Source organism: Nipponia nippon, unplaced genomic scaffold (assembly GCF_047370975.1).
Source record: "Nipponia nippon isolate SJK-2023a ecotype South Korea unplaced genomic scaffold, ASM4737097v1 scaffold_1, whole genome shotgun sequence".
Lineage (NCBI taxonomy): Eukaryota > Metazoa > Chordata > Aves > Pelecaniformes > Threskiornithidae > Nipponia > Nipponia nippon.
Window position 1 is genome coordinate 26,920,696 of NW_028262290.1, and position 24,096 is coordinate 26,944,791.

Sequence of the window (24,096 nt, forward strand, 5' to 3'; positions counted from 1 at the left end):
CTCAGTTGAGAGAATAGCTGGGAAACATAATAGAGGGGGAAAAAAAACGCAGTGGATTTCAGTCCACTGCTTATGTGTTTTACATAAAATGGGAGTATTCTCTGAATTAAACCGAAGTAATGTATGGAGACATTAGAATGCTATCATTGAGTTTTCAGTTTGGATTAAAAAATGACAGTCTTTTATACCTTGTTATTATTCCTGAATTCCTTTAAAAAAGGTTGCTGATTTTTGAGCACCAAAGTTCATTTTATGCTCTGTGTCCCACACTTTAGATTAAGGAGCCTGGTTCCATCTCTGTTGTTCTGGATTTGCCACTTGGCATTAAATGCCAATAATTCTTGTAGAATAGATAAATACAAAAGAAGAAACTTTGTGGTTTTAAAATGCGCAAATAACTGGTGGGATCATTCCTGCAGCTATACTATAAACCTTGTTTGAAACTATACAGGAAATAATGGTGGATGTTTAAGGTCGTGATGCTGACGGTTGTCCGTTCAGCAGTGCCTTGGCATGCTTTTTGGCCCATGGTTTGGCTTTGCAGTGCCTTCAAGGGCTGCGTTTCCCAGACGGAGTGCCTTGGCAGAGCCCAGGGAAGCTCGTCTTGCTGTAGCGCAGCTCGTTATGCCTAACAGAAAAGTAAAACTTGCAGATACTCTCAAGGCCATATGTGCTCAATCTGCAGACGGTTTGTGGCTACCCGGGACAGTTCAGCCAAAGTTTGCCCTTGGCACCGTGCTTGCCAAGGCTGGTTGGGAAGAGGCAAGCGTCGGCTGTTGTGCGTCTTCTGTGCTCGAATGGTAAGTCTGACACTTTGCAAAATGTCAGTTCTCTTCTGAGCGCAGAGGTTGATGTTGGGACACTTGTGTTATAAAGATGGTCAAATAGTGGGGCTTAATCATCACTGTGATGAGTGATGTCGTCAGCCCAGCCAAAATGGTTGAAAACCAGTGTTTTGAGCAACAAGCGTGACTATAAAAGCCAGGTGTTTTTTGACTATGGAAAAAGAGGTGAAATGAGCATGTTTGTAAAATCTTACTGTATCTTTTGAGTGGCAGCCCTGTGAACGGATGAATAAGAGACCGTAAGGTTTTGCACATTAAACGGGTATATCGGGGGGTTGCTAGAACACTGCTCAGATGATGCTGGTTGAGTTACATGGGTGGTGTGGGAGCACCAAAGTACCAAAAAGAGCATCTTTGGATGAATGATAGTGCAGTTCCCTGTGCAATCCTACTGTCACTGCTTGTGCCGTGCAACGTGAGAAGCCCATTCAAGAGTCAGGATGGTTGTTAGCTAAATGCATTGAAGGTGATTTAAACTCTCAGTGCTTTGGCTGAGAGGTGTAAAATGGGCACAGCCCCAGCTCTCACCTTTATTCTCCACTTTCTTTTCATTGGCAGATCTCTAGAGCCCATGACGGGAGGGTAGGAGAGTGTGGGGTTGCTGTGTTTTAGGTATCTGCTCCTCTCTTTTGCTCAGGGCGGCTGGAGGGCTGCGTCTGCAGGTGGGATTCCTCAGCAGTTACACCTGTGGATGCACACATGCCTAGTCCTGCCTCAGACTGCCAGGCGTAGTGTAAATGTGTTTGCCAACAATAGAAGCAGCTCGCAATGCTACATTCACTCTCTGGTTTACTAAAGAAAAAAATTATATAGGAATGTAATTCAATGGTACCAAATGGTGAATTACAGTGCAATCAGTTTACATCCTTTTTTTTTTTCTTTTTTTTATTCAAACTAACAGGCATTCTGTAATGTTAATAACCCATGCAATGGGGAAAAAGGTACGTTTAGAATTTATCTAATAGTCTTCAGAATAGTGATGATTAACTAACTCCAATGTCTCATTGTACTCTGGGAAGGCTTATGTCTTCGTGTATAATCATGTAAATGTTGCTTGTTACAGTTTTTTCTGATGTTGTAAGTCATTGATTTCCTTAGTAACTTATTTAGGAATAATGCGCTTTTTTTTTTTTTTTTTTTTTTTTTCTGATACCGACAGTGATTTTTGGATTGAAAACGATGGGTAGAAAAGATGCTTCTACAGCAAGGACTCCTGTTGACCAGTACAGGAAACAAATAGGTAAGAGATCTGAAGAAAAGTTTGTGTGGTTAAAAAAAATCTCTTTTCAGCCACAGGCTGAACTCTTTCAGTTAGTGTAACAAAATGTATTATTCCTCTTCAAAAACTTTATTTTGCTTGTGAGTGGTGCAAAACAATGCACACTCCAGGGAAACATTTTTTTATATGCTGTTGACTAATTCATTCAGCAAAACCTTTCATGAAGACAGTGTTTCGAGTAACTTGAAAAAGCCCATGTTCTGTGTTTGGAAATATTGGTGAAATACTGCAGTGCAGCAGTTCCATGATGTTTCACTGTTGGAACTTTCCTGATTTTCCTGTTTGTCTCTAGTTTAAAATATGGGCATTTCGAACAAAATACTCTTCCTGTTTTGTAACAATTTTTGATACGCTGAATGATACAGACCTTAACGTTTTATAACTGGATTTATTCTCACACTAATGGAATACTTTTAACATGTTAATAGTTTATTTTTCTAGGTCTTTTTCTGTTCTTACCCGTTGTATATATAGGTGACGTATACAAAGTATGCAAATGCACACACACGAATGCACACATGTACACTCACACAGATACCTACATAGGAGACTCAAATCCCTATTTCTTTACTTAAATGCAAAGGTAAGTGACTTATTTTTGGAATCCATATATGAGGATTCTGTCTCTCTAGGTGTTAAATAATATTATAAAACAGACACAATATTTTAAAAGTACGTATATAAAATGAAGTACCTTAATCTATACTCAGTTATTTAAGTAAATGACTTTGTTTTACAGTTGCTAAGCACCCACATCTGTGTTTAAATATGCAGAAAAACAGCAAGTGTCTGTGAAAAAAAGGCTGTTTATAATGTACATTCTCATGGTGAAAGAGCTAGATGTATGTGAATAATCTTATTTTTATCATGTCTTAATTTTTTTAGTGCTGCCTTATTATTTTAATATAACTGTTTTAATGGTCTTTTCTGCATTTAAAATTGAAAGTAAGGGACTATTTTGTATTTTATTTGTTTTAAATAGCTGCGAAATTCTCTATATTTCCTAATCTTGGGCAGTTTGTGTGGCTGACTTCCTCATTTCATTCTCTGAGATAGTTAGAAACGTGGCTGAAAACTTCCAAGTACCTTTACAGATGGGAAGCATATACACGGGAAAAATGTTTAAATAGGTGGGCTCTACACTTTTGTGCGATTTAGGTTTCGTGTAGGAAACCTTGCAAGGAAACTATTACCAGCAGAAGATGACACCACAAATATTTCACCCAAATGGGTTTGGTGAGAAGTGGGAGCCCTGCAGCTCATCTTCAGGACAACGCCTCCCGTGTAACTGGGTGTTTGGAGAGAGGATGATTGCATCAGCCTTCTGGCATTTTCTCCACATGTTTTTCATCGCAGTCACTTCTTTTTCAGCCATCTCCTTTAGGGTTGCTTTTCTTCCTTTTGTGAACACCTTCAGGTGATCACGGTTGGAGTTGTTTTTTGAAGTCCTCTGTGGGATCCCTGGAGAGCAGGCTGGGCTGCTGGAGGACCAGGGGATTGTAAAGCTGCATCTAAGTATGAGACTTACAAAATTACCTCCTGCTTTTTCACAGCTCGGGCTATTTCTTGCACATTACTACCACGTTGCACTGCGGTTCCACATCTCCCACCTGTGAGATGCTAGGACTGATCATCTGTGCCTTGAGCAGGGGAGGGGACCCTGTGCTGTAGCAAGGGGGAAAGCGTATTTGTATTGCGGCCCAGCACTCAGAGGGATCCTGTTATGTAGCTGACTCTTCAGTTTCAGGCTAGCTTGTTGTCTGAACACTTTGGCACCTTCCCTGTTACATGATGCAGCACCGTGATCCATTGGGTACTGCAAGATGCAGTGTCTGAGGGGGCTCATAATAAGCTTATTTTCCTTAGATGTGACGCGTTGCTCTTAACTTGGCAAAAGCAAGTGTTAAAAATTATCGTAGGGAAGAATCTCACACCGGCAGGCAAATAAACTATATAACCTAGGAGGTGTTTCTGTGATTGTAGTATTCCTTAGAGGACAGAGAGCAAGAACTAAAATAGACTATCCACTGCCTTTTGCTCTGATGATGGTCGTTTCAGCTCCCACTCTGGTCATTCACTGATATAGCCATAGCGTTTGCCAATGGAAATTAGTTCTCTGATCTCACCAGTGAACTTAATGAGAGGGGGGAGTCGAAAATTTATGGATACTGTTTTATACTGTAATGTTGCAAGCATGTTTGAGTTTTATGTATAAGCATTTTGGGCTAGCTTTAGGCCGGGTAGCTGAGCTTAGTGGAACTATCCCTCTAGTCTCATTATGCGTCTGGGTGTATTATAGGACAAATAGGTGTATTATTGACAAATATTGTCCAATAAAAAACTTTTCTTGCCATAATGAGTATGGAAATCTTTCATTTTTTGCCATTACTTCTTGATTTTTTTTCTTTTTATATAGTTTTGCGTAAGTGTTGATAATTCATCTGTTTATCACAGAATCACAGAATGGTTGAGGTTAGCAAGGACCTCTGGAGGTCATCTGGTCCAACCCCCCTGCTCAAGCAGGGCCACCTACAGCCAGTTGCCCAGGACGGTGTCCAGATGGCTTTTGAATATCTTCAAGGAGGGAAACTCCACAACTTCTCTGGACAACCTGTTCCTGTTTTGACCACCCTCAAAGTGTTTCGGTGGGTGCCCATTGCCTCTAGTCCTGTCACTGGGCACCACTGAGAAGAGCCTCGCTCTGTCCTCTTTGCATCCTCCCTTCAGGTATTTATAGACATTGATGAGGTCTCCCGAGTCTTGTCTTCTCTTGGGTAAACAGTCCCAGCTCTCTCACCCTTTCCTCATAGGAGAGACGCTTCAGGTCCTTAATTTTAACTCCTCTTGATCTAATTCTTCATGATCTGATTTAATTCAGATACTTATTAGAAATTATACAGGAAGAATTTCATTTTTTTCTTAAAATCCATTCATCAAATAAGCCCTAGATTTGGCAGCTTAGGTACTTTTGCACGGATGCTTTAGTGTGAGGCTGTTCAGTAGAAGACCTCCCAGAATACAGAACGCCGTCACGCTCCAGGACTGTGTAGCTTATGGGAGGGTCATTCTCATTTGTAGGAGAACAGAGACAGAAGGCTCATCTGTTGTGGAGGTGGACGTTCGATCACCCTTTCCCAGATAGGTTATATCTAGAAACAGTGGGCAAAGGGAGGCTGCATGGGGCCTGTCTTTAAAAAAATTAATTTATCAAACCCATTTAAAGTTCTAAATCCATGCTTGGAGTGGTTGCCATTCTTCTTTTCCAGGTGTTCAGTATCTATGGATTCTTGAAAATATTATGATGGATGTTGGCTGAACAGCTATCTCTTGGTGACTAGTGGTATGACATTTTTTTTCAGCTCACGATTTAATACTGTCTAGCCTTGCAGAATAAAAGGTAACCAGACTGAAACGTTTTTAATACTTTTTTTGTTTTTGATGGAAAATGGCAGTCTTCAAAGAACAACATGTCACAAAGTCATGTCAACTTCAACACAATTTTCAGTTAGATGTTTAGTGGAGTAATTTGAAATAAAAGCAGATTTTTAATTTCATTTTGTTCCAAGCTTTCTGTTTTGTTCTGCGTTTCCATACGGCACACCACATGTTTGCCCTGTGCCACGGTTCAAGTTCATATTGATCACTTTAGTTCAGCCGCTTGCCATTTTCTCTCCTCCATGAGCTTAGGATCGCACGTGTCTCGTTTGCCGCTGTGCTGTTAGCGGTTGCTGTTTGCTTCAGTAGCATTTTCAGAGGATTCCCCCGGCATAGAGATTGATATTGCTCTTCTCTGTCAGCTGGCTTTCGGCCATCTCTCCTGCCACCAGCCAAAATTTGTCTGTAGTGCCTCTCGTTCAGCAAGTGCTCCAGTATCCGACAGTGGCACTGCCTTTTCCGTGGGGAGCAGAGGCAGCCTTTTAGTTATCAGACCAAACTGGCACTGGCTTTGTGAAGACTGTCCCCAAGTGGGACAGGGAACAACAACAGTAACCTTTTCAAACTGGCTTAGACTGTGCCTGGAGGAGGGAGGACGGTGCTGAGGGACTCTCCCCATTCGGTTCCCCGTGAGCAGCCAAGGCTCTGGAGGAGGCATGAGGAAAAGTAATTTTTACACTCTTTATTCAGCTCTCTCACACGTACCCAAACATATACCTGTAGCGCAGCAGCAAACAGGGCAGCTCTTCTGCACAGCGTTTCCTTCTCACTGCTGCTGTTTGTGCTGCTGTGCTTAATTTGCTGGGATCGGAGGAAAGGTGTGAGGCAGTATGCATCTTTCTGCATTTATGCAGCTTTGCTCTGCAAATGCTGTGAAAATAGCAACAGGTTTTGCACCATATTTGCTTTGTTTACTGTTATGTGTGCTTTAAGTTCCCAGAACAATTCCACATGTATATTTTCCATCCTTCTTCATCTGGTGTGTCGCTTGCTCGGCATGGAAGCCGCAGGATTTGTGGGTAGTGTTCATGACTCGTGTGATTGTGGGATCCTAAGCAGGCATACTGAGAGGATTATAGCATAACTAAAACCTGGTCTACAAATCAGGAATAGACATACTTTTGGCTCCCATTACTATTGTGTTGCTGTAGCATAATTTTTCATGAGGAGAGGTTGTTTGCCAATCATTCAACCTCCAATTTGTAGACTCGAAGGTCTGCTTATTGTCTGCTCTGTATCTTCTGACTTGCTGGCTTGATCCTTTAGGGGCTGGAGCTTATATAGGCATAGCCCAGGGGATCTCTGGAGTAAACAAAGCTCCTCACATCCCCTGGGAAGGAGTAAAAGTTGTGAATGAAAATAAATTCTCTTTTTGTTTTGGAAAGCACAAGGCGCTAGGCTGAGCACGGTGGCTCGGTGGAGGAGGTGGTGCTCATTGGCATAGCGCACGCAGAGCAATGGGGTGGTAAAGGGGACTGGGTGGGGGTCACCCCGGCTGTAGCAGCGCAAGAGGGGAGAGAAACTGCCCACCTGAATTAACAGATAAAACTCTGTGGGTAAAGTTGCCCCTTTTTTAAAACTCCTCGGTGTGGGGAACTGGTGAGTTGTCCAGAAGAAAGGCGCCTCATACTAGTGCCAAGGGCTACGGCCTCACTGTAGCCCCAGTGAGATGGAGAAGAGCTTGTCTCTGAGTGCGAGCATGGTGGGCAGAGCTGGGCTCTGCTGCCTCCCCACCTCCTGCACAGAGTAGCTCAGCTGTCAGCTGGGTGATTGTGAAGGAAAGCAGTCCCAGTCTCCCACACCAGGAGTCATTTGTGGTAATATGGTTGCGCTGACAGTATGAAGGCATAGACCTTGGTGAGATGGATGGGTGAATGATGGATGGATGGGGACTAGTAGCAGCAAGAAAGTTTCTGGGGTTCCCACCTCCAGCTACCAGCTCAGTCGTGAGCATGGACCTGTTGCCTCGCTGTCTCTGGAGGGAAGCTCTTCTTGTGGCAGATTGCCATCTCCACTTACCCTACTGCGAAAAGAAGTGTCTTTACTCTCTACCACCTCACCTTTTTCTCTGTTTTCCATTATTGTTCACCTTCTTTATTTTTTTACAGAGTTAATGTCCCTCTGCCTTCCCTATCCTGAGTAGTGCCCTTACGTGCTCAAATCAAACTGGCCGCTAACAGTCTTCCTTTTCAGCTCAAAAAAAGGAAAAAGTCACATTTTGATACTTTCTTCTGAAATATATTACATACTTTGAAGTGAAATGTGATTGTTTTATTTTGTTTTGGATCAGGAAATGTTTGTTATCAGCATCAAAATTTTAGATTTCATTTCTGAAACAACAGCAACAGCAGCAAAAAATGTTTGGACTGAATTTGTGCTCAAAGTTTCAAAATCACACCATTTTTCACAAAACAGGAATCTCTATATCTTTTGTCTGGTAAGAAAAGGCACAGGACCAGCAGACAGCATTTGCATCATCGAGATTGCTCTCCTCTGTCACAAGCAAAGATGTAGCAGGACTGATGTCAATGGAATGGAAACTCTCCAACCTGGTTTTTTTCCCCATATTTGATGTCAGTCACCTATTTATTGGGGGAAAGGTACAGAAGGGAAAAGTACAGAAACAAATACCTGTTATTTGAAGTTGAGACCAAAAGGGAAGAGACCTCTCCTACTATTTACTTAGAGTGTAAAAACAACCCAAGAAATAGGCAGTTCCAGTGCACAACGTGCCCTTTTTTTTTTGCATATGGAACATTACATTTACTCGCTTGACTTTTTCTAATAAAAATGTACTATTAAGCACATAATAAAGAGAAGTAAGAAAAAACCCCTCCTTTTGCTATTATGTGTGACTGTTGGCAAGTTTTGGAATCTTTTCCTATGCTGAGTTTCGTACTTCACAGTGATATGCCCCGGATACCACGTGTAGTCACTTTTCTTTTGTTTGGGAGGAGGTTTTATGAAGAATGAATTTCTTTGTCACAAAAATTGAACTAGATCTTTTGGTCAGTGATTGTTGTTTTGATTTCAGTTTTATGCCAGTGGCATCACTTCTTGGAAGCTGAAGCAGGAGCAGCTGATGAAAACACTGCTGTGAAGTGAAGCTTAGCCTGGCTGTACTAATTTAATCCACATTTTGTGACGATTGGGATGTTTTTAACTATGTTCTATGAAGGCTGATGGGGGATTTTCAGCACATACAGTATGTGATCACTTATTTTTTAAAGTCCAAAGCAGTAAAGCTATATTTTATTGCCTTGGCTTAGAGCATAAAAGGTGATGGTAGATCTGGATATGTACTTGTGTTTGCATGGATATTATTTAGTTTTCATTTGCCGGGCAGGCGCAGCCCCAGCCTGAGCAGGGACGGGAGGGGCGGCTGCAGAGCCAGGGGGCTGTGGGAGTGTGTACACACACCGCGCAGAGATGCTAAGGAGGAAGGTGGTGTATCTAACCCTTGGCTCCCATCTCCTCTCCACAGCAAAGGCCTAGAGTTTCTTTGTACTTGTTTGATTATACTACTTTTACTATACGTTTATACTACACTTGTTTAGTACTTTTATACAGATGGAGGCTCATAGTCTGCTCTTATTTTAATCTCATCAACAATATCACCATTTCACTCAGTGGAGTTGCTATGAATTTTTTTGTAGGTGTAAATGAGAGTGAAATTTGACACGCTGTTTCCAATTGCTGAACTGCATTTCAGCATGGTGTTATTTCAAGCACTTGCAGTTCCTGTAAGTTATCTGGTGTCTACAGGGCTCTTGCAATGATACGTATTAGTGCTTGTACTTACTCTCAGTTTCTGATCCATTCTTCAATAGATTCATTTCTGCAGTCAAAAAAATCAACCGAAAACAACCTCTTCCCATCCTCTCCAAAATACAGAAAAATTTCACAATAGACACATAAGCATGTATATATTACATTCAGAGGCAGAGCAGTTTAACATTTTTAGAAATTCTTTCACCAGGCTTTGAAAATCTTAGCTCGTATGTGTGAAGGGTGGACTTCAAAGTACTCATATCTCAATGTGAATCTGTAAATCTAACTTTAGACACGCATTTCTAAAAACTCTCAGACATAATTTTTCTATGTATACAGTGTTCATATATATGCCTTCTCTGTGTGTGGTGCATATGCTTGTATTTGTAGGTAATATTATGTCAATATAAATGCAAGGAGAGTTGGACAGTGAACTACAAATCCGATCTCTTATTTTATCATAAGGCAGCAGTTCAGAAGGTATAAGAATGAAATGCCTATTGCACGTGCATCTATCAAGATGTGCTTGATAGATGTTTAAGGTGGACATAATGCACAGTTGTCACTGCATTTCTTCAGTTACAATGCTATGAGATGTAGCACTATTTTTTTTGGTGCAGTTAAGTCTTGACCAGCCATTGTCCCACAGTGGAGGGTGGCAGTCTGTTAAACCTCTACTGCTCCTCCACTCTCTGGACTAGCAGAAATGAAGGCAACAAGGAGTCTGGTGAGCATTGCAGGGGGCACTGGTCTAAGAAGAAAGATACAGAGTCCCCTTGGCTCAATGCAAGAGGTTTAACTGAAGGGACTTTTGTATTTCATGCTTCAGGACATGACCATGTGCATTATGTAGTTCAGCAGGTATTGCACCTATTTATGGCCTTAAAAAAATGTGTTAGATGTCTGTTCAGGGTAAGCATGACCATAGAACAGTCATCTGGCTTTTGTAATGAATTTGTTCACATTGGTGCTTGCTGTCATGCGGTCCATTAATTGCACGTTGTCAGGGATTTCTGTAACTGGTTTGTATTAAAAATATTTTTTCAGTGGAAGCTTTTGCATCTATTATGCCTTATTTTGGAAGAAAGTTGGGAACTGGCTACAGTGTGGTTTTCAAGGTCTTGAACTATTTATGGGATTGTCTACATATTACTTGCAGGCTTTAAGCATTGGATGGGAAATGAAGTAACAGGGCAGCAGGAGAATGATCTTAGTAAGCTCAAACTGCTAGAATGAAAATACAAGCAGGCAGTTGCTTAATTTGAATTACAGTTACAGAAATTACAAACATCATGTGACTAGCTTTTGCTTTTACTCGGTGGTAAAGGCTGATTAAAAATAAGCACTATTGAAAGTATTCACACATTCATAGTTATTTTGAGATGTTTCATTTGTGTAGCAGTTGGATCAGCACAGCAAAGCACCATGAAGTGAACAAAGAGCTGTACAATAAGAAGTGGAATGTGGGAAATCAAATACTCTGCCCTGATTGAGTGCTCTGGTTGCAGTTAATAAATTTACAGACAATATAAGGCAAGTCAGTAATCTGTTGTTTAATCTCTGAAATACTTTACTTGAAATCTGCTCCTTGTCATCATCCCAGCTACATAGATACCCTCTTTACCATGGGACCAACTGAGTGAGTTTTGCTCTGCTGAGCTATTGGTACTGTTCTAAAATAACTCATATATTAAATAATAATATTTTCAAGACTTTTGTCTGCCTGTTAAATAGAAAAGGTGGAAAAAGCCTGCCTTTTCCTTAGTTTATTTTCTATGAATATCTTATTATCACCATATCTGCATTGGTTCTGTAAGATTTGTAGCAATACTGATATCCTCGATTGTGATATTTGATTTTTCATTAACAAGGTAACAGTAATTTTAGAATGCATGAGTTTTTTGTTAGAATTAATTTTCCTATGGTATTTTAACCGAATGCCTGTGGGCTTTCTTGTTCATAAGAATTGGGGTTTGGATGATCTAGGGTGTGATAGGTAAGAGGATTTGACACAGCTTGTCACTAAATCACTTGCTCAGGTTCAGCCTAGGTGATAGTCATGGGAAGATGGTAACTGCCTGGCAGATGTTGGGTGGCATTTATGATGCGATGTTTGTGCATTCAGTTCCTAGTGGAGAAGTGTTGGAAAACATCATTATTTGTTGGCAGTCAAAACAGAGAGGAGCTGGATAATGAACTAGCATATGGAGTGAAACAGTGTCTCAGCATTAGACATGGTCCCTTCAGCTCAAGGTTGCGGTATACTGATGAGAGCATGGCCCAGATTCACTGAAGCTGTTGTGACTAAGTCTGAACTCAGAGGGTGCATTAAATCCCTCAGCTTTCGACCTTTTGAGCATAGTGTTCGTGTTGACCTGCCTCTTAGCAGCACTAATTAACTTGGCCACGATGCTGTGTATTATGGCAGTGCATCTCCTGGTTTGAAGTTGGCTTGCACCTAACCAGTTCACATCACAGGCAGAAGGAGTGTGCAGCTGTTTGTGTAGACCTGGCCTGAGGGACCTTCAGTCACTGTCACTGAAGAGCTGGAAGAAGTTTTAAGTTAGAGTGCAGGTGGGGCCTCCTAGGAGTTTTGCAGGCATTGAGTGGGGATGTGTAAGAATCACCTTTGTAGGCTTCTCTTCTAACAGGTAAAAAGTCTGAGTTTGGGCTGGTGATTCATGTCTGCACTTGCAGGTTAAAGAAGCCTGGTACTGCTTTCTGGCACAGAGGCCAACTGGCATCGAATGACCCTGACCACACTGTTAAACTCTTTTATCCCTAAAACAAAGTGGCTGCTTGCAAACTGCTTATTGAAAATTGCTCCAGGCCTATGTTAACTCTTGAGCCATGTGTAGGAATTGCTTGGGAGAGGGCTACTCTGGGCACAAACTGTGCCAGGGACTGTGGTAACAATTGGAGGGTGCAGACCATTGAATTCCAGTTCCTATTGGCATTGTATAATATGTTGGTACACCTGCAACCAGATAGCCAGAGGGTAGAGTTTGATATTACAAAGTGACCTTTGGCAACACCTACCTCTCTCTACTTGTTCTTGTCCCTGTGTCACAGTGTATACTATACTGTCCTCTGGGATGGCACAGCTGTTCGTGTGCCATTTTGATCCAGCTTGAAGAAAAAGATGTGCTGGGCAGTTTTTCAGTTGAATCAATTCCCTGATCATCTTCATCATCTGGCTGCATGCACAAACTGAGCTAATATGCGTTGAAGAACAAGATGGCACACTGCAGGGACTGAAGTGTGTGGCAAAACTCAGCCCAACAAGTGCCATAAGCCAGTATTGCTGTTGAACATATTGCAAAGCCAAGCTACACCTCGAGTGAGTCTAGAGTCTTTATTCCGTACAACATGCAGATTGAACAGATTAGGAAATGTAAGAAGGATTCGCTTCTTGTGTAGGCTTCCCCTGACTTCTTAGAATCACTTTTGATTTCAATCCAGTGGCCTCTGTAGGTCAGATCAGTCCTACTGGCTGAATTACTTTATAAATAATAACTACGATAGTTTAAATCCACGTATTTTAGAGGTATTTTACACTGTCTGCAGCGAACAATGATGTCTTCCATACATGTGGAAGGCACAACAAAACCTGAATGCAGTACTTTTTTTGGCACAGCCTTTTCCATAACATTCAGGTATAGTACAGTGTATTTTGCCTACTGAATATTAGAAAGAAATGGAGTGAAGTGACTAGGGCGATTATCTCTGAAGAAATACTTCTCCAGAAGAGACAGGCTGCAGTCCTCTGTGTCTTTTCTGGAATAGATGGGGACTATGCAAGCTAGAATGAACTGCACAGGGAGAAACATTGAATAAATTGCAAATCAAATAGAAATGAAGGTACAATCGTTAACATACTTCATAGTGTGAAGTGTCTCAGAAAATCAACCTGTTAAGTACAATACCAGATGGAAACGATTGGTAGAGTTACAAGAAAATCAGACTCATGTCTGCAACACAGGAGGCTCCGTGTATCTTGATAGGCAGCTTGGAAAACCACAGACCCCATAGCATATATTCCATGGAAGAGTTTCTGTCCAAATGGCTTAATAAAAAAGCAAATATGACCTGTTGTGTTTGTGTAGAGAAAACTATCAAATTCTAATGAGTAGTCATCATGAAAAGGACAAAAAGGGAAGTGCTTTCATGTACTCTTCAGAGAGGGAGAATAAAATATTTTGGCTGTGGCAAAAGCAGAAAAAAATGTAGTCCACAGAGGACTGTCTTTCCCATCTTACTTCTATCACTCATGCAAAAAGAGACATTAAAAAGCATAGTAGTGTTAACTTTTTTGCTTTATCCAGCTACCTTTCAGGTAATTTTGAGTCTGAAGGGAAAAACACTTCCTACAGTCAAGAGGCCATGAATAGGAATGTTGGATTTTATGGTGGTGGAGATTTGGGACAGGTATCACACTACTGAATTTAGCAAAGTTATTTCAGATGCTCATCCGTGTAACTGGGAGCAAAATCCAGTCTGTAAGTGTGAAGATAAAATGAATAACACTTAGATACTGGAAAAGCTTATTACATTTTTTCACAAATTGTTTGCTGTCTGTTGTTAAAGTACTATCGAAGAACTGTTCATGTTGCTAACTTAGTAATAGTTTTGGAAAAGTTTCACGATAAAGGAGGCTAAACACCAGTACAGGTTGCCCAGAGAAGTTGTGGCATTTCTGTATCTGGAAATTTTTTGAAACTGAGTTGTATGAAGACCTGAGCCATGGGATCAAACTTTGAATTTAGCCTGGCCTAGCTTCTGGTTAGAGTAGGTAACCTCCAGAGGTCCCTTCAATCCTGAATTATTCTGACATTCTCTGCCATTATTCTCATTTGTTTCTGAAATGCTGGGAATATTTACTTGGAGTGGTACCGGCATAGAGTCCTACCACAGAAAAGGTTCTTGGAGCTGCTCAGTACGCTCAGTACGCATGGGCAGATGAAGAAACAGAAAACTAATGATATGGTACTGCTCATACATCTCTGTGTGGGAAGGTCAGGGTGAATTGCATCAGCATCTTAAAACATGGCGAATCTCTTTACTTTGATGACCAGTTAGCTCAATACCAATGCTGTCAATTCATCAGCTGGGAATCTTAGAGGAAAGGTCCCCTTGTTTCTGATGATCACCTGAAGTATGGTCATGAAAAAAAGTGTGGTTTATCGTTGTATGTATTTAAAGTAGATACAAGAAATACTAAAGCCATTAAATAGGACACTGGAGACAGTGTGTTTGAAGTACTGTGTACTGCTTTGCTCATCCATGTTTAAGAAAGTTGAATTGAAAATGAGAGAGATGCTGAAAGAACTAGTAGGATGACCAAGAAGAGCCTTGTTCAGCACAGCTGAACACAAACTGAGACAAATATGGTTCCTCTCAGGGAACGTTCTGGGAGTAAACAGTTGGGAAAGACAACAGTCCACATATATCCAGTCTGTAACTGTGTATAAATTGTCCGTAAAGAAACATAGCTGGACATTAGAAGGCGGTTTATTACCAATAGGAGACTGAGCTTCTTGAGTAATGTCCTACTTGTAGTGCTAAAGAAAAAAAAAAATAAAACAAAGCTCTAACTTGTTTTCCAAGTGATGGTTTTCTATGGTAAGTTTTGAACAAAACTGAATGCTATGGGTGCCTTCACTAACAGAGTACTGGATTTCAGTAGTTCACCAAGTCCTTCCTAGTCATATGTTCCATATGGACAAAATTTCACTGCAAAGTGGAGCAGCTTTCTGAGATATTTATAGCTAGAAAATGCATTTGGAAGGATTACCATAACTTTCTAACTGTAGTTTTACTTGTGGAAAAATTAATACTATTTTCACCAAAATCAAGATTTCAGGAGAACTGAAAACATAATCTTGAATTTCACAGGCTTTTTTTCCTTTTTGTTGAAGAGAATATGAAATTCATGCTGAAAGTCCAGGCTGAAAGGAGAGAGATGAGGGAAAAGAGGCATATTTCGATGGTAATATTAAGCTTTATTTTTCCGTGCCTGTGCTCTCAACATAATGTGGTGAAACTATCAAAATATTTCCACAGCATCATCTTTTCCTGTTTGTGGGGTGTTTTAATAAACTGCTGGGTGTACATTTGGTGTTGCTGCTCTTTTTGTTCTTTATATTGTAGAAGTGCAGTACTTAACAGTCTAGTAGGAAGTACAGTGTGCAGTTTCTCGGAGGATCCCCAGTTGTACATTTTTGACAGGACTTTCTTATGTCACCCCTTGGCCCTAGCTGTTGCAACATGTCCCACTGGTAGGAATAGGATGTGACTCAGGCATTCTTGTCATCAAAAAATGTCAATGGGAAACTAAAAAATGGTTCGCACCAAATACTTCTAGCAATTAGCTTATCTCCAGGGGGGCAGAAAAGAGAAATGCAATGTATATGTAGGTTGTCAAGGAACCTGGGAACATATTTCATTCAGTAAGTAAATAGGAAGAGTTTGGAAACAGTGTACAGCAGGTGCCAAAGGCTGTGGTATAAGGGCACGGTAACATGGGCTGTCTCCACTGCATACATCGCTGACTGATGTATGACCTTTCTTTAGGTGGAGTTTTCCTTCTCCACCTATGTATTTATTTATTGAACAGCGTATGCAAAATCAGTCACTTCCCAAGAATTATTTTAACATAGCTTAGCACATTTTGAAAGAAATTCATGTGTGTGTGCAGCACTAAGCATTACTGAAATCTTCGGCATAAAATTGCTCAGATCTTGGAAGTGCACACCAGTATGGGTGACAGTGAAAGAGCTTTGTTCCCAGTAAATCTTGGAATAGGTCGATGCATTGGCTGGAGTGGGTTATAGTTGGGTAAACATCTGGAGTAGAAAGTGATCAAGGCACATGTATTTATGTGGACTATTGGTCACTAACATATCGCAGGGACATATCAGCGAAGGCTGCCATTTGATCGTGGCGTGGGATGCTGGCCTCAGAGAAGAATGAAGTAAGACTATTGGCATGTTTTACCTCATCAAGTCTCTGCACTTCTCCTAACCCAGTAGAAGGAAGACTGTTATCTAGGACTGCTTGCACATTTGATGAATCAAAATGTGAATGTCTTGTCCAAGGTCATACCCAAAACATGTGGCTGAGAGAGGAAACGATATTCTGGTCCTCATCTATTACCCTAACCATAAATGCATTTGTCATCTTCCATTGGTCCCTTGCCTCATTTACTACACTTCATACAACTTGGTCAACAAGTCTTATCATCCATATTTACTTAGCTACTGAAAGAGAAAGGGGCTTCTAAGCAGCATACATTATCATAAAATGATAAAAAGTCATAGAAGTCTGTATTCTGGTATATATCTTAGGAGCAGACAACTTTATATTTATTCCTTGACTTTTCAATGCCTGCCTTTGAACTTGCTAGTATCTGTATCTGTATTAAAAATACAGATGAGTGCCTAAAGATTTTTCCTATGATATTTCTGTGGAGAAAAACAATAAAAAAATGAAGCACTAGCACACCACGGGGTGAACTGTCCGTCCTTTTGCCACACTCTGTAGCCGTTTTATTGTAAGAAAAAAAAATTACTGATTAGAACATGAGCATTAAATTAGCATTGTGTTTCTGCTACACCTTTGGATTTTGCACCAAAAGAACTAAGAAGTAACTCAATGTAAATCTTCATTTCATGCATGTTTCACTCAAATGTTAGTTGCAGTAATTTTGTTTTAATAATTTAGTGTCCTCTATTCTGCATATGCAAAATCCCTTTGCTAAATTCTTAGAACTTGACATAATCAGATCCACTGGCTTTTTCTTGGGTCTAGGAAAAGTATGTCTGTCATAAGGACTGTGTTGTTACTGAAAGTGAAGTTGTGTCTCTTTTCTTCTGAGGAAATGAGCTGTTGAAAAACAGGCCATAGGGAGGGGGTGTGGCTTTGTTTTGTTCTGTGTTTCTATATCTATCTATCTCTGAAATGAGACATTCAGAAAAACAATACACTTCAAATGTGAGACGAACCTCTAGGTTGTGAGGAACTGAAAAATGACTCTGAAAAAGAAATACATTGGCTGTTTTTCACTCTACATGCTGTGTATAATAAAGGTGTCCTTTCTGGTATGTTTAAAGAATGAAATCAGTCAGAGCGAGAAATGTTAATAGCGAACTGTTCAGGTAGTTTACAAATAACCTCTCTCATCTGTCGTGAGCAATGCCTGTCCTGTCTGGTGGGAGCCCACCACCACGGGAGGTGGGGGATTTTCTCTGCTGATGCTGCACATGAGGACTTTCCCACAGGAGATGCACTTGCATTAGTCACTGGTCACCTAATGGTGCATGGCTGAAGTTCTGCGTCCTGTATCGCCTGCTAGAACACACTAGGTCACTCTGCAGAGAGGGACTTCTTCAGCAAGGGGAGACAGAGGGGGGCGTGCGCTTACGCAGGACCTTTGTGATCAGAGCAGTGCCCATATAAACAGTTTGTGAGGAAACAGGCATAGGTAAAAGTCAGTTTTCTGTTTAGGTCTGTTTAATTTTGTATGCTTTTAATTCCAGAAACTGAAATTGCTTTGTGCATGGGTTTATAAATATTTAACACACATTTTTAATGAATAAGAAATTGACTTTAAGGGTCAATAGCAGATTTGGTTACTTTTTCAGGTACTTTTTTTTAATTGTTTCTCATTATATTTGTAAATGTAATTGTAAAATCTTTAAGAAGAAATTAATATAGGCCATCAGAGAATAATCTCTAATAGATAACACTCATGAGTGTTTTTCACTTCTGTTACACCATTAGATCTCAGAGTTACACCAGGATCTCAGAGTTTTTGATGAGTACCAAAGTCTTGCAAGGAAAAGAAATTTCCCAGGGTCATACAGTAATTTTATGGAAGATTCAGGAATAGAAAACAGCTCTATGCTTTATCTGCTCTAATTAAATAGTTTTCCAGATGTTAGACTATTTTCCTCAGCAGCCTCTCCAGCTTTTGTATGTTTTCTACAAGAGGTAGCGTACTTAAAAGATCATCCTGTGGAATAAGGTTTCAGAAAAAATTATGCTGGGAGCAGGCCTTGTTTCTTTGAATAAATTGCCCTAATATGTGTCTTTCGCTGTTTAAATTGTTTATAATATAGTCATGTTCAAAATAAGACTATTACTGAAACCGACTGACTTTCTTCATTAAAACATCAACAGAACGCTGATGCTGGTGCGAATGATGAAATAAAATCAAAAGGTCTCAGATAAACTCATTACCATCACTCTGATGGCAAAGTGATTGGAAAAATACAGCAATTAAGTTACTTGACAAATTTATATGCCTACAGAGAGGATGTGAAGTAAAGCCTAGCTATTCTTCATTATATATTGAAGATTGCAGTGTTTGTGAATGATACCAGACATTCACCTGTAAGGCAGCAAGTCCAGTCCTGAAGTCAGGAGTAAGATGCCATTATTTTACATGTTTTAATATGCTACATGCATACACATGGAGTTCCTTTTCTATGAGCCTTCAGAAAGGGAAGGGAAAAGGATGGAGTGGTATGTCTGAAAAAATAAAGATAAATTTTAAGGTTAGCTAGGCTTCTCTATCCTATTATCTTAACACAAACACAGATCTCATCACTGGCTGTAGCCCAGTTTGGCTTTTGAAGGTAAAATTATGTCTCCTAATATGCCTTCAAGACATTATTACACCTTTAGTTCTGAGGTCCATAAACCATTACTCTGGGTGCTCATAAATATGCATTTCCTTTACACTTTTAAGTAAGCTGCTATTGCTGTCATTCACTTTTAGTTAAGACCTGTCAGGTGGTGTTTCTGTTGAAGGAAAGAAGTTTAAATTATGGGCGAACTGAAGATACGTAGTTCTTAGGAGTGCTAAAATTATGGGTGAGTTGGAGAGATTATTCCTCACAAGTAATTTTAGGATCCCAAGGGATAATGGTGATGTGTACAAGAGATGTTCCCTTCTCCGCTAATTCCATTAAAAGCCTCTGATTTCTGCATTGCTGGAGTGAGACTCCAAAAACCTGCTTTTCCATCTTACATAATCACTTTCACAGTATCCTGTAACATCCACCTCTGCTAAGACTGTCGGTGCATTGACTCCTGGAGTGACAGTGATATATAGGTCTGACAAAGCATCCTTCGCAATATGCTTCATTGAAGTGAGAACTGCAAATGCTGACAGTATTACTGGAAACCTTTTACTTAGGCAGAATTAATAAATTACAACTTGTATTTTGGGATGGTCTCGTAATATACAGCTGGTCCAGAATGATATGACTTACTAGTAGGGAATTACTGCATCTTGGCAGACAGCATCCAATTTATTTTCAATTCTGAGAAAAGCATTATCCACTGGATAAGACACTGGATCAGGAGTTAAGGCATTCAGGATCACGGTTGTGCTATTCTTCTGGTGCCTGACCTCATGCAAGTCTCTTGACCCAGAGGTCTTTTGTTCCTTCCTCCACTCTTTCCCTTTTTAGACTGTGCCGTTGTCCTTGGGGTGTGATGTGGCTGTGATTGTTCATAGGGTGTCCCCCTCAGCTCTTGCAACTTCTCCACTCCTAGGTGAATGCCATGAATCCCATACTTGGACTATATCCATAAATTTAGTCTGTTACCCACAAGTTCTAGCTCCAGTCCATGCTTTGTTTGGTTCAGACTTGGGAAGCTTTTCTTTAGCAAGTTGTGACCAGTGGTGAATTAATGATGTGTCAATCTGAAGCAAATAATGTTTTTTATCTTGGCAGCAAGGACACAGGCCAATGTTAAAAGGGATTTCAGCTCAACAAGGCAGGCACTGGAGAGAAGTGGCCCTGGCTTCTCCTGAGCTGCACTGTCTCTGAGGCTCTGTCCCTGGCTTATCATGAAACTTTGTCAATGTTCTTTGTTTGCCGCAAGGCTTTTTTTGTTTTTCATATAATTGGATATATGATTTAATGCTGGGTGATGTACTAATACCGTTCAAATACTGCCATCCTATTGTGCGTGAGAACAGAAAACTGTGAAACTGTTAGAAATGGATGCAATGTGGTATCTGCAGTGGACGTCTGGTACTCTGTTTCATTTGACCTCATCCGTTCTCCGAGTTGCTTAGGTTTTCTGTGCCACCCCCAAGACCTCACTATTCCAGCTAGGGAAAAGAAAGCTGTGGGTGACAGGTTGTGTCCTTCCCTTCCTGGCCTACCTGTTCCCATCCCTCCTCTAAGCAAAGTCCCACAGCAGAATGGCTGGTCAGGTTTGGTTGGGGAAGTCTGTGGCTCCTGGGAGGGGGCTCGTGGAGGAGCAGGGGCACAGGAGAAGGGATGATTCCAGATCCATGTGGTGCCACAGTCCCCTTGTGACATTCCCCCATGGACAGGCCCTGGTCACCTAATAAGGTTGGACACATCATGTAGTATGGGGTTAACTATGGCAGAGGGAGAGAGATCCTCCTCACCTGAAACACCACTGACCCTTTATCCAGAAAGTTTAATATTATTATTACAGTACTTGGTGATGTTGTGGTGCTTATTCAGCAACCACTGCTGTGAATGACTCAGTGATGTTGTCTGGCAGTAGCATGATACACACCAGAGTAATTGGGAATAAAAAGTCAAATTAGTGGTATTGAAAACGTTTTTCAGGCAGTGGTTGGTTTGGTCCTGTTCATGTGATCAAGAGGTTAAACTTGTTGCCAGAGACGTGGTCTGGAAGATTTTCTTGCTGGTTCAGATAGGCTAGGGCTGTTGAAGGTGTTTTCTTCAGTGGGAAAAGAAGGAAGGGGGTATTGCTTTCCTTTTGATCATGGTCTTATCATCATTTACATGTGTCTTGGTTTTTTTCCCCCAAAAAATACCCTAGTAGGGAATCTTTGACTTCTGCTGTGACTTCAGTTGCTCCTGTTCTGTTTAAGGTCAAAAGAAACTAATTTATGTAAGACAATGGGAGAAATTTCTGGCTATGTAGTTGCGGGGATAAGAAAAACAGAGAAATGTTTTGTGGAACATCTGTTACATGGATATGCTTTATTGTGGGCAACTGAATTGGATGACCTGGTCATCAGTCTCTGTATTTTCCTTTATTGTCTTTAAGTACTCTCAGTGGAGAACTGTTAGTAGTATTTTTCTACCTTCCTGCCTAAGCACAGGCTAGCTTATATTGGAGCTAACGTCTAGTAATTATAAAGCCAACATCACAATAACAAGCAAACAGATGGGACAAATAATATTCATAAATTATTGAATGCAGCTTCCTCATCCTTCACAGTAAGCTCTTCAGGACAGGGACAGACAGTGTCTTGTAGGCACCTACAGTACAACAAGGAGGTAGGCAACAGCCAATGTGATTTGTCAAATCAATTCAATTTTCTTCTCTGGCAGAGTAGCAAACCTTATTGATGGGGAAGAGGAAGAGGTGCCATATGCCTTGACCTTGTTAAGGCTTTTTGACAATGTATTCTGGTAAACAAACTAGAGATGCATGAATATGAAGCTACTGCGAGATGGCTACCAAATTGGTATGAAAGCTGTTCTCGGTAGTTATTAATGGTTTATTGTCTGTTTATAAAGGTGTAATGAGGGATCCATAGTGGTCTGTCCTGGACCCAATATTTTAATTGCAAGTGGGATGTTGAATTTAGTTTGCAAATTATACCAGTATGGGAGGCAATAAAGAGATAAGAGTTTAAGATTAAAATTCAAACTGAATTTGAGAAATTGATGAAATGGCTTGGAAAAATAGAATATAATCCAGCAAGGAAAAGGGCAAGATTCTTAACTTTGGTATAAATAATGAACCCACGGACTGAATATGAATAAGAAATGCTTAGGCAATAATTTTGGAGAAAGGGTTTGTAAAATTGAGCAGAGTCACAGGCAGACTGTGATTGAATGTGTAGGGAGAGTATATACATAAAAGACACCAGTGAGGCCTCAGGTGAAGTGCTGTGTTCGAATTTTGTACAAAGATCAGAAAAGAAGTCCAGAGGAGAGTAAGAGGAGCCCAGAGAACAAAGACTGAAGGACTGGGACTGAAGGACTGGGACTGAAGGACTGGTTCCACCTGGAGAGCAGAAGACTTGAGAGATGTAAGGGCAGTCATTAAATATATAAAAGCCTTATGCAAAGAAGAAGGGAATAAATCAACTGTCCTCCAAGTCTGTGGTGGATATGACAAAAAGTAATGTGCTAAGAATTCAGTACGGGAGATTTGAGTTAGATACTGGACATGAGGAAACTTTTCATGATAAACCTAGTGAAGCACAGGGGGAAAGCTAGTGAGGCTGTGCTATCTCCATTTTTAAGGACCTGTTTTTCTGTGACTCTGTAGTCCCTGTGTGGAACATGGTTGCTGGATGTGTCCTCCAGGTCGGTATCTGTGACAACAGTGTAATCATCTCTCTTTCTCTTCTCTTAGATTCTATCTGGCAGATCCCCTCCTGTTCAGCTTTTTCTGCTATTAAGTGACCTATGAGTACACCTTGAAACAGGATATATTAAAAAAACTCTGAGGCCTCTAGAGACAGAGATGGCAAAGACCAGAAGAACACGCTTAGGACTTGCACAGCTCTGGAACGATGGCACTGCATGTTACCTCTGTCTTCCTAGAAAGTTCTGACCATAAGTCTGTTCCTACTTATTTCAGGCTATATCACATTTTCTTCTATTTGCAGCCAACAAAGTTAATAAAATCAGCTTAAGCCAAATTGGAGCTGGGTGCAGTCTGTCTCACAAAGGCAGAAAGACCCTTTGTGTGCCCTGTGTCGCTCTTACCACGCGTTACGCTGCCTTTTTCACACCTCTCGGCATCAAAGAAATAGCACGATAGTTTCTGTTGTCCAAAAATCATCTAATCAAATGCTTCATAAAAGTATGGCTTTTAATTGTGTTATTGGCACGTACTTCACTCCTAAGCAGTAGTATTTTTGTTTTGCCTTTCTCTTTTTCAGAATTTATACTAAAACATGGTTGTTTATATGAAAGTGCAAGTGCTAGTAGTTGTTTCATAGCAAAATAATAAAAGTGTGCTCAAAACTACGTATGCACATTGATGCATGTATATATTAAGTAAGTGGAGAAGAAGCAAAGCACCCACCCAGTGATCTGTTTCAAATTAATTGTGTTAATTTATTTTTAAGAAAGGTATTTAATGTTTTCATAGTTGTCTATTTGAGTAGGAAATGTTAAGGAGATTGTTGGAAAGGTTAATTGAAGAACTGCCATCACGTGTGTTGAAGATACTCCTTTTACGTGGAGCTATTACTTTTTAATAGCTGTAGGCATGCACCTATTGGGCTTGAGCAAAAGATTGTAAAAGATGATTTAGCATTGAAAGGTGTGAAAAAGGACTGCCCATCAAATAGTATCTACTAAGCATCAATATTTTTAGTGCTGTTCTTCAGGCCTTTTATTATGGTCTTACAGTTAATTGAGTATATTCTACAGGTATTGAAAACAATGAAATTACCTGACTAATTAGCTGATTTAAAGTGTTGATGTTATTTTTTCTTTTGTACATTATTGATAACCAGTTTTCTGAATTTCTTTTCTTAAATGCTTATATAGATTTTTAAAATATTCCTTAAAACAAGTATCAGAAAAGGTGCTAATTTAAATATGTTCTTAGTTACTCATTATATTCAATGTATGCCTAATACAAATTTTTAATGTAAAGCATTTCTTTAATGAAATGCTTCTTTTCATGGCAACTCAGAGCAAATTCCGAGGGATTTTCTGTTTTCAGTTAGAATATTATATTTAAGAAATATTACCAGACTTCTGTTTTGGAATC

The 24,096-nt window shown here is 40.3% G+C and overlaps 1 protein-coding gene across 3 annotated transcripts in view; it reads left to right on the forward strand.

The window, feature by feature from the left end:
- The window catches only part of TRIQK (triple QxxK/R motif containing), a 60,407-nt gene that overhangs the window by 15,853 nt on the left and 20,458 nt on the right, over positions 1-24,096 (forward strand). For all 3 annotated transcript variants that reach the window (XM_087750078.1, XM_087750089.1, XM_087750100.1), the window contains one exon: positions 2,005-2,085. In XM_087750078.1, the coding sequence (XP_087606204.1) occupies positions 2,025-2,085 (61 nt within the window). In that variant the 5' untranslated portion in view covers positions 2,005-2,024. The remainder of the gene's footprint in view (positions 1-2,004; positions 2,086-24,096) is intronic.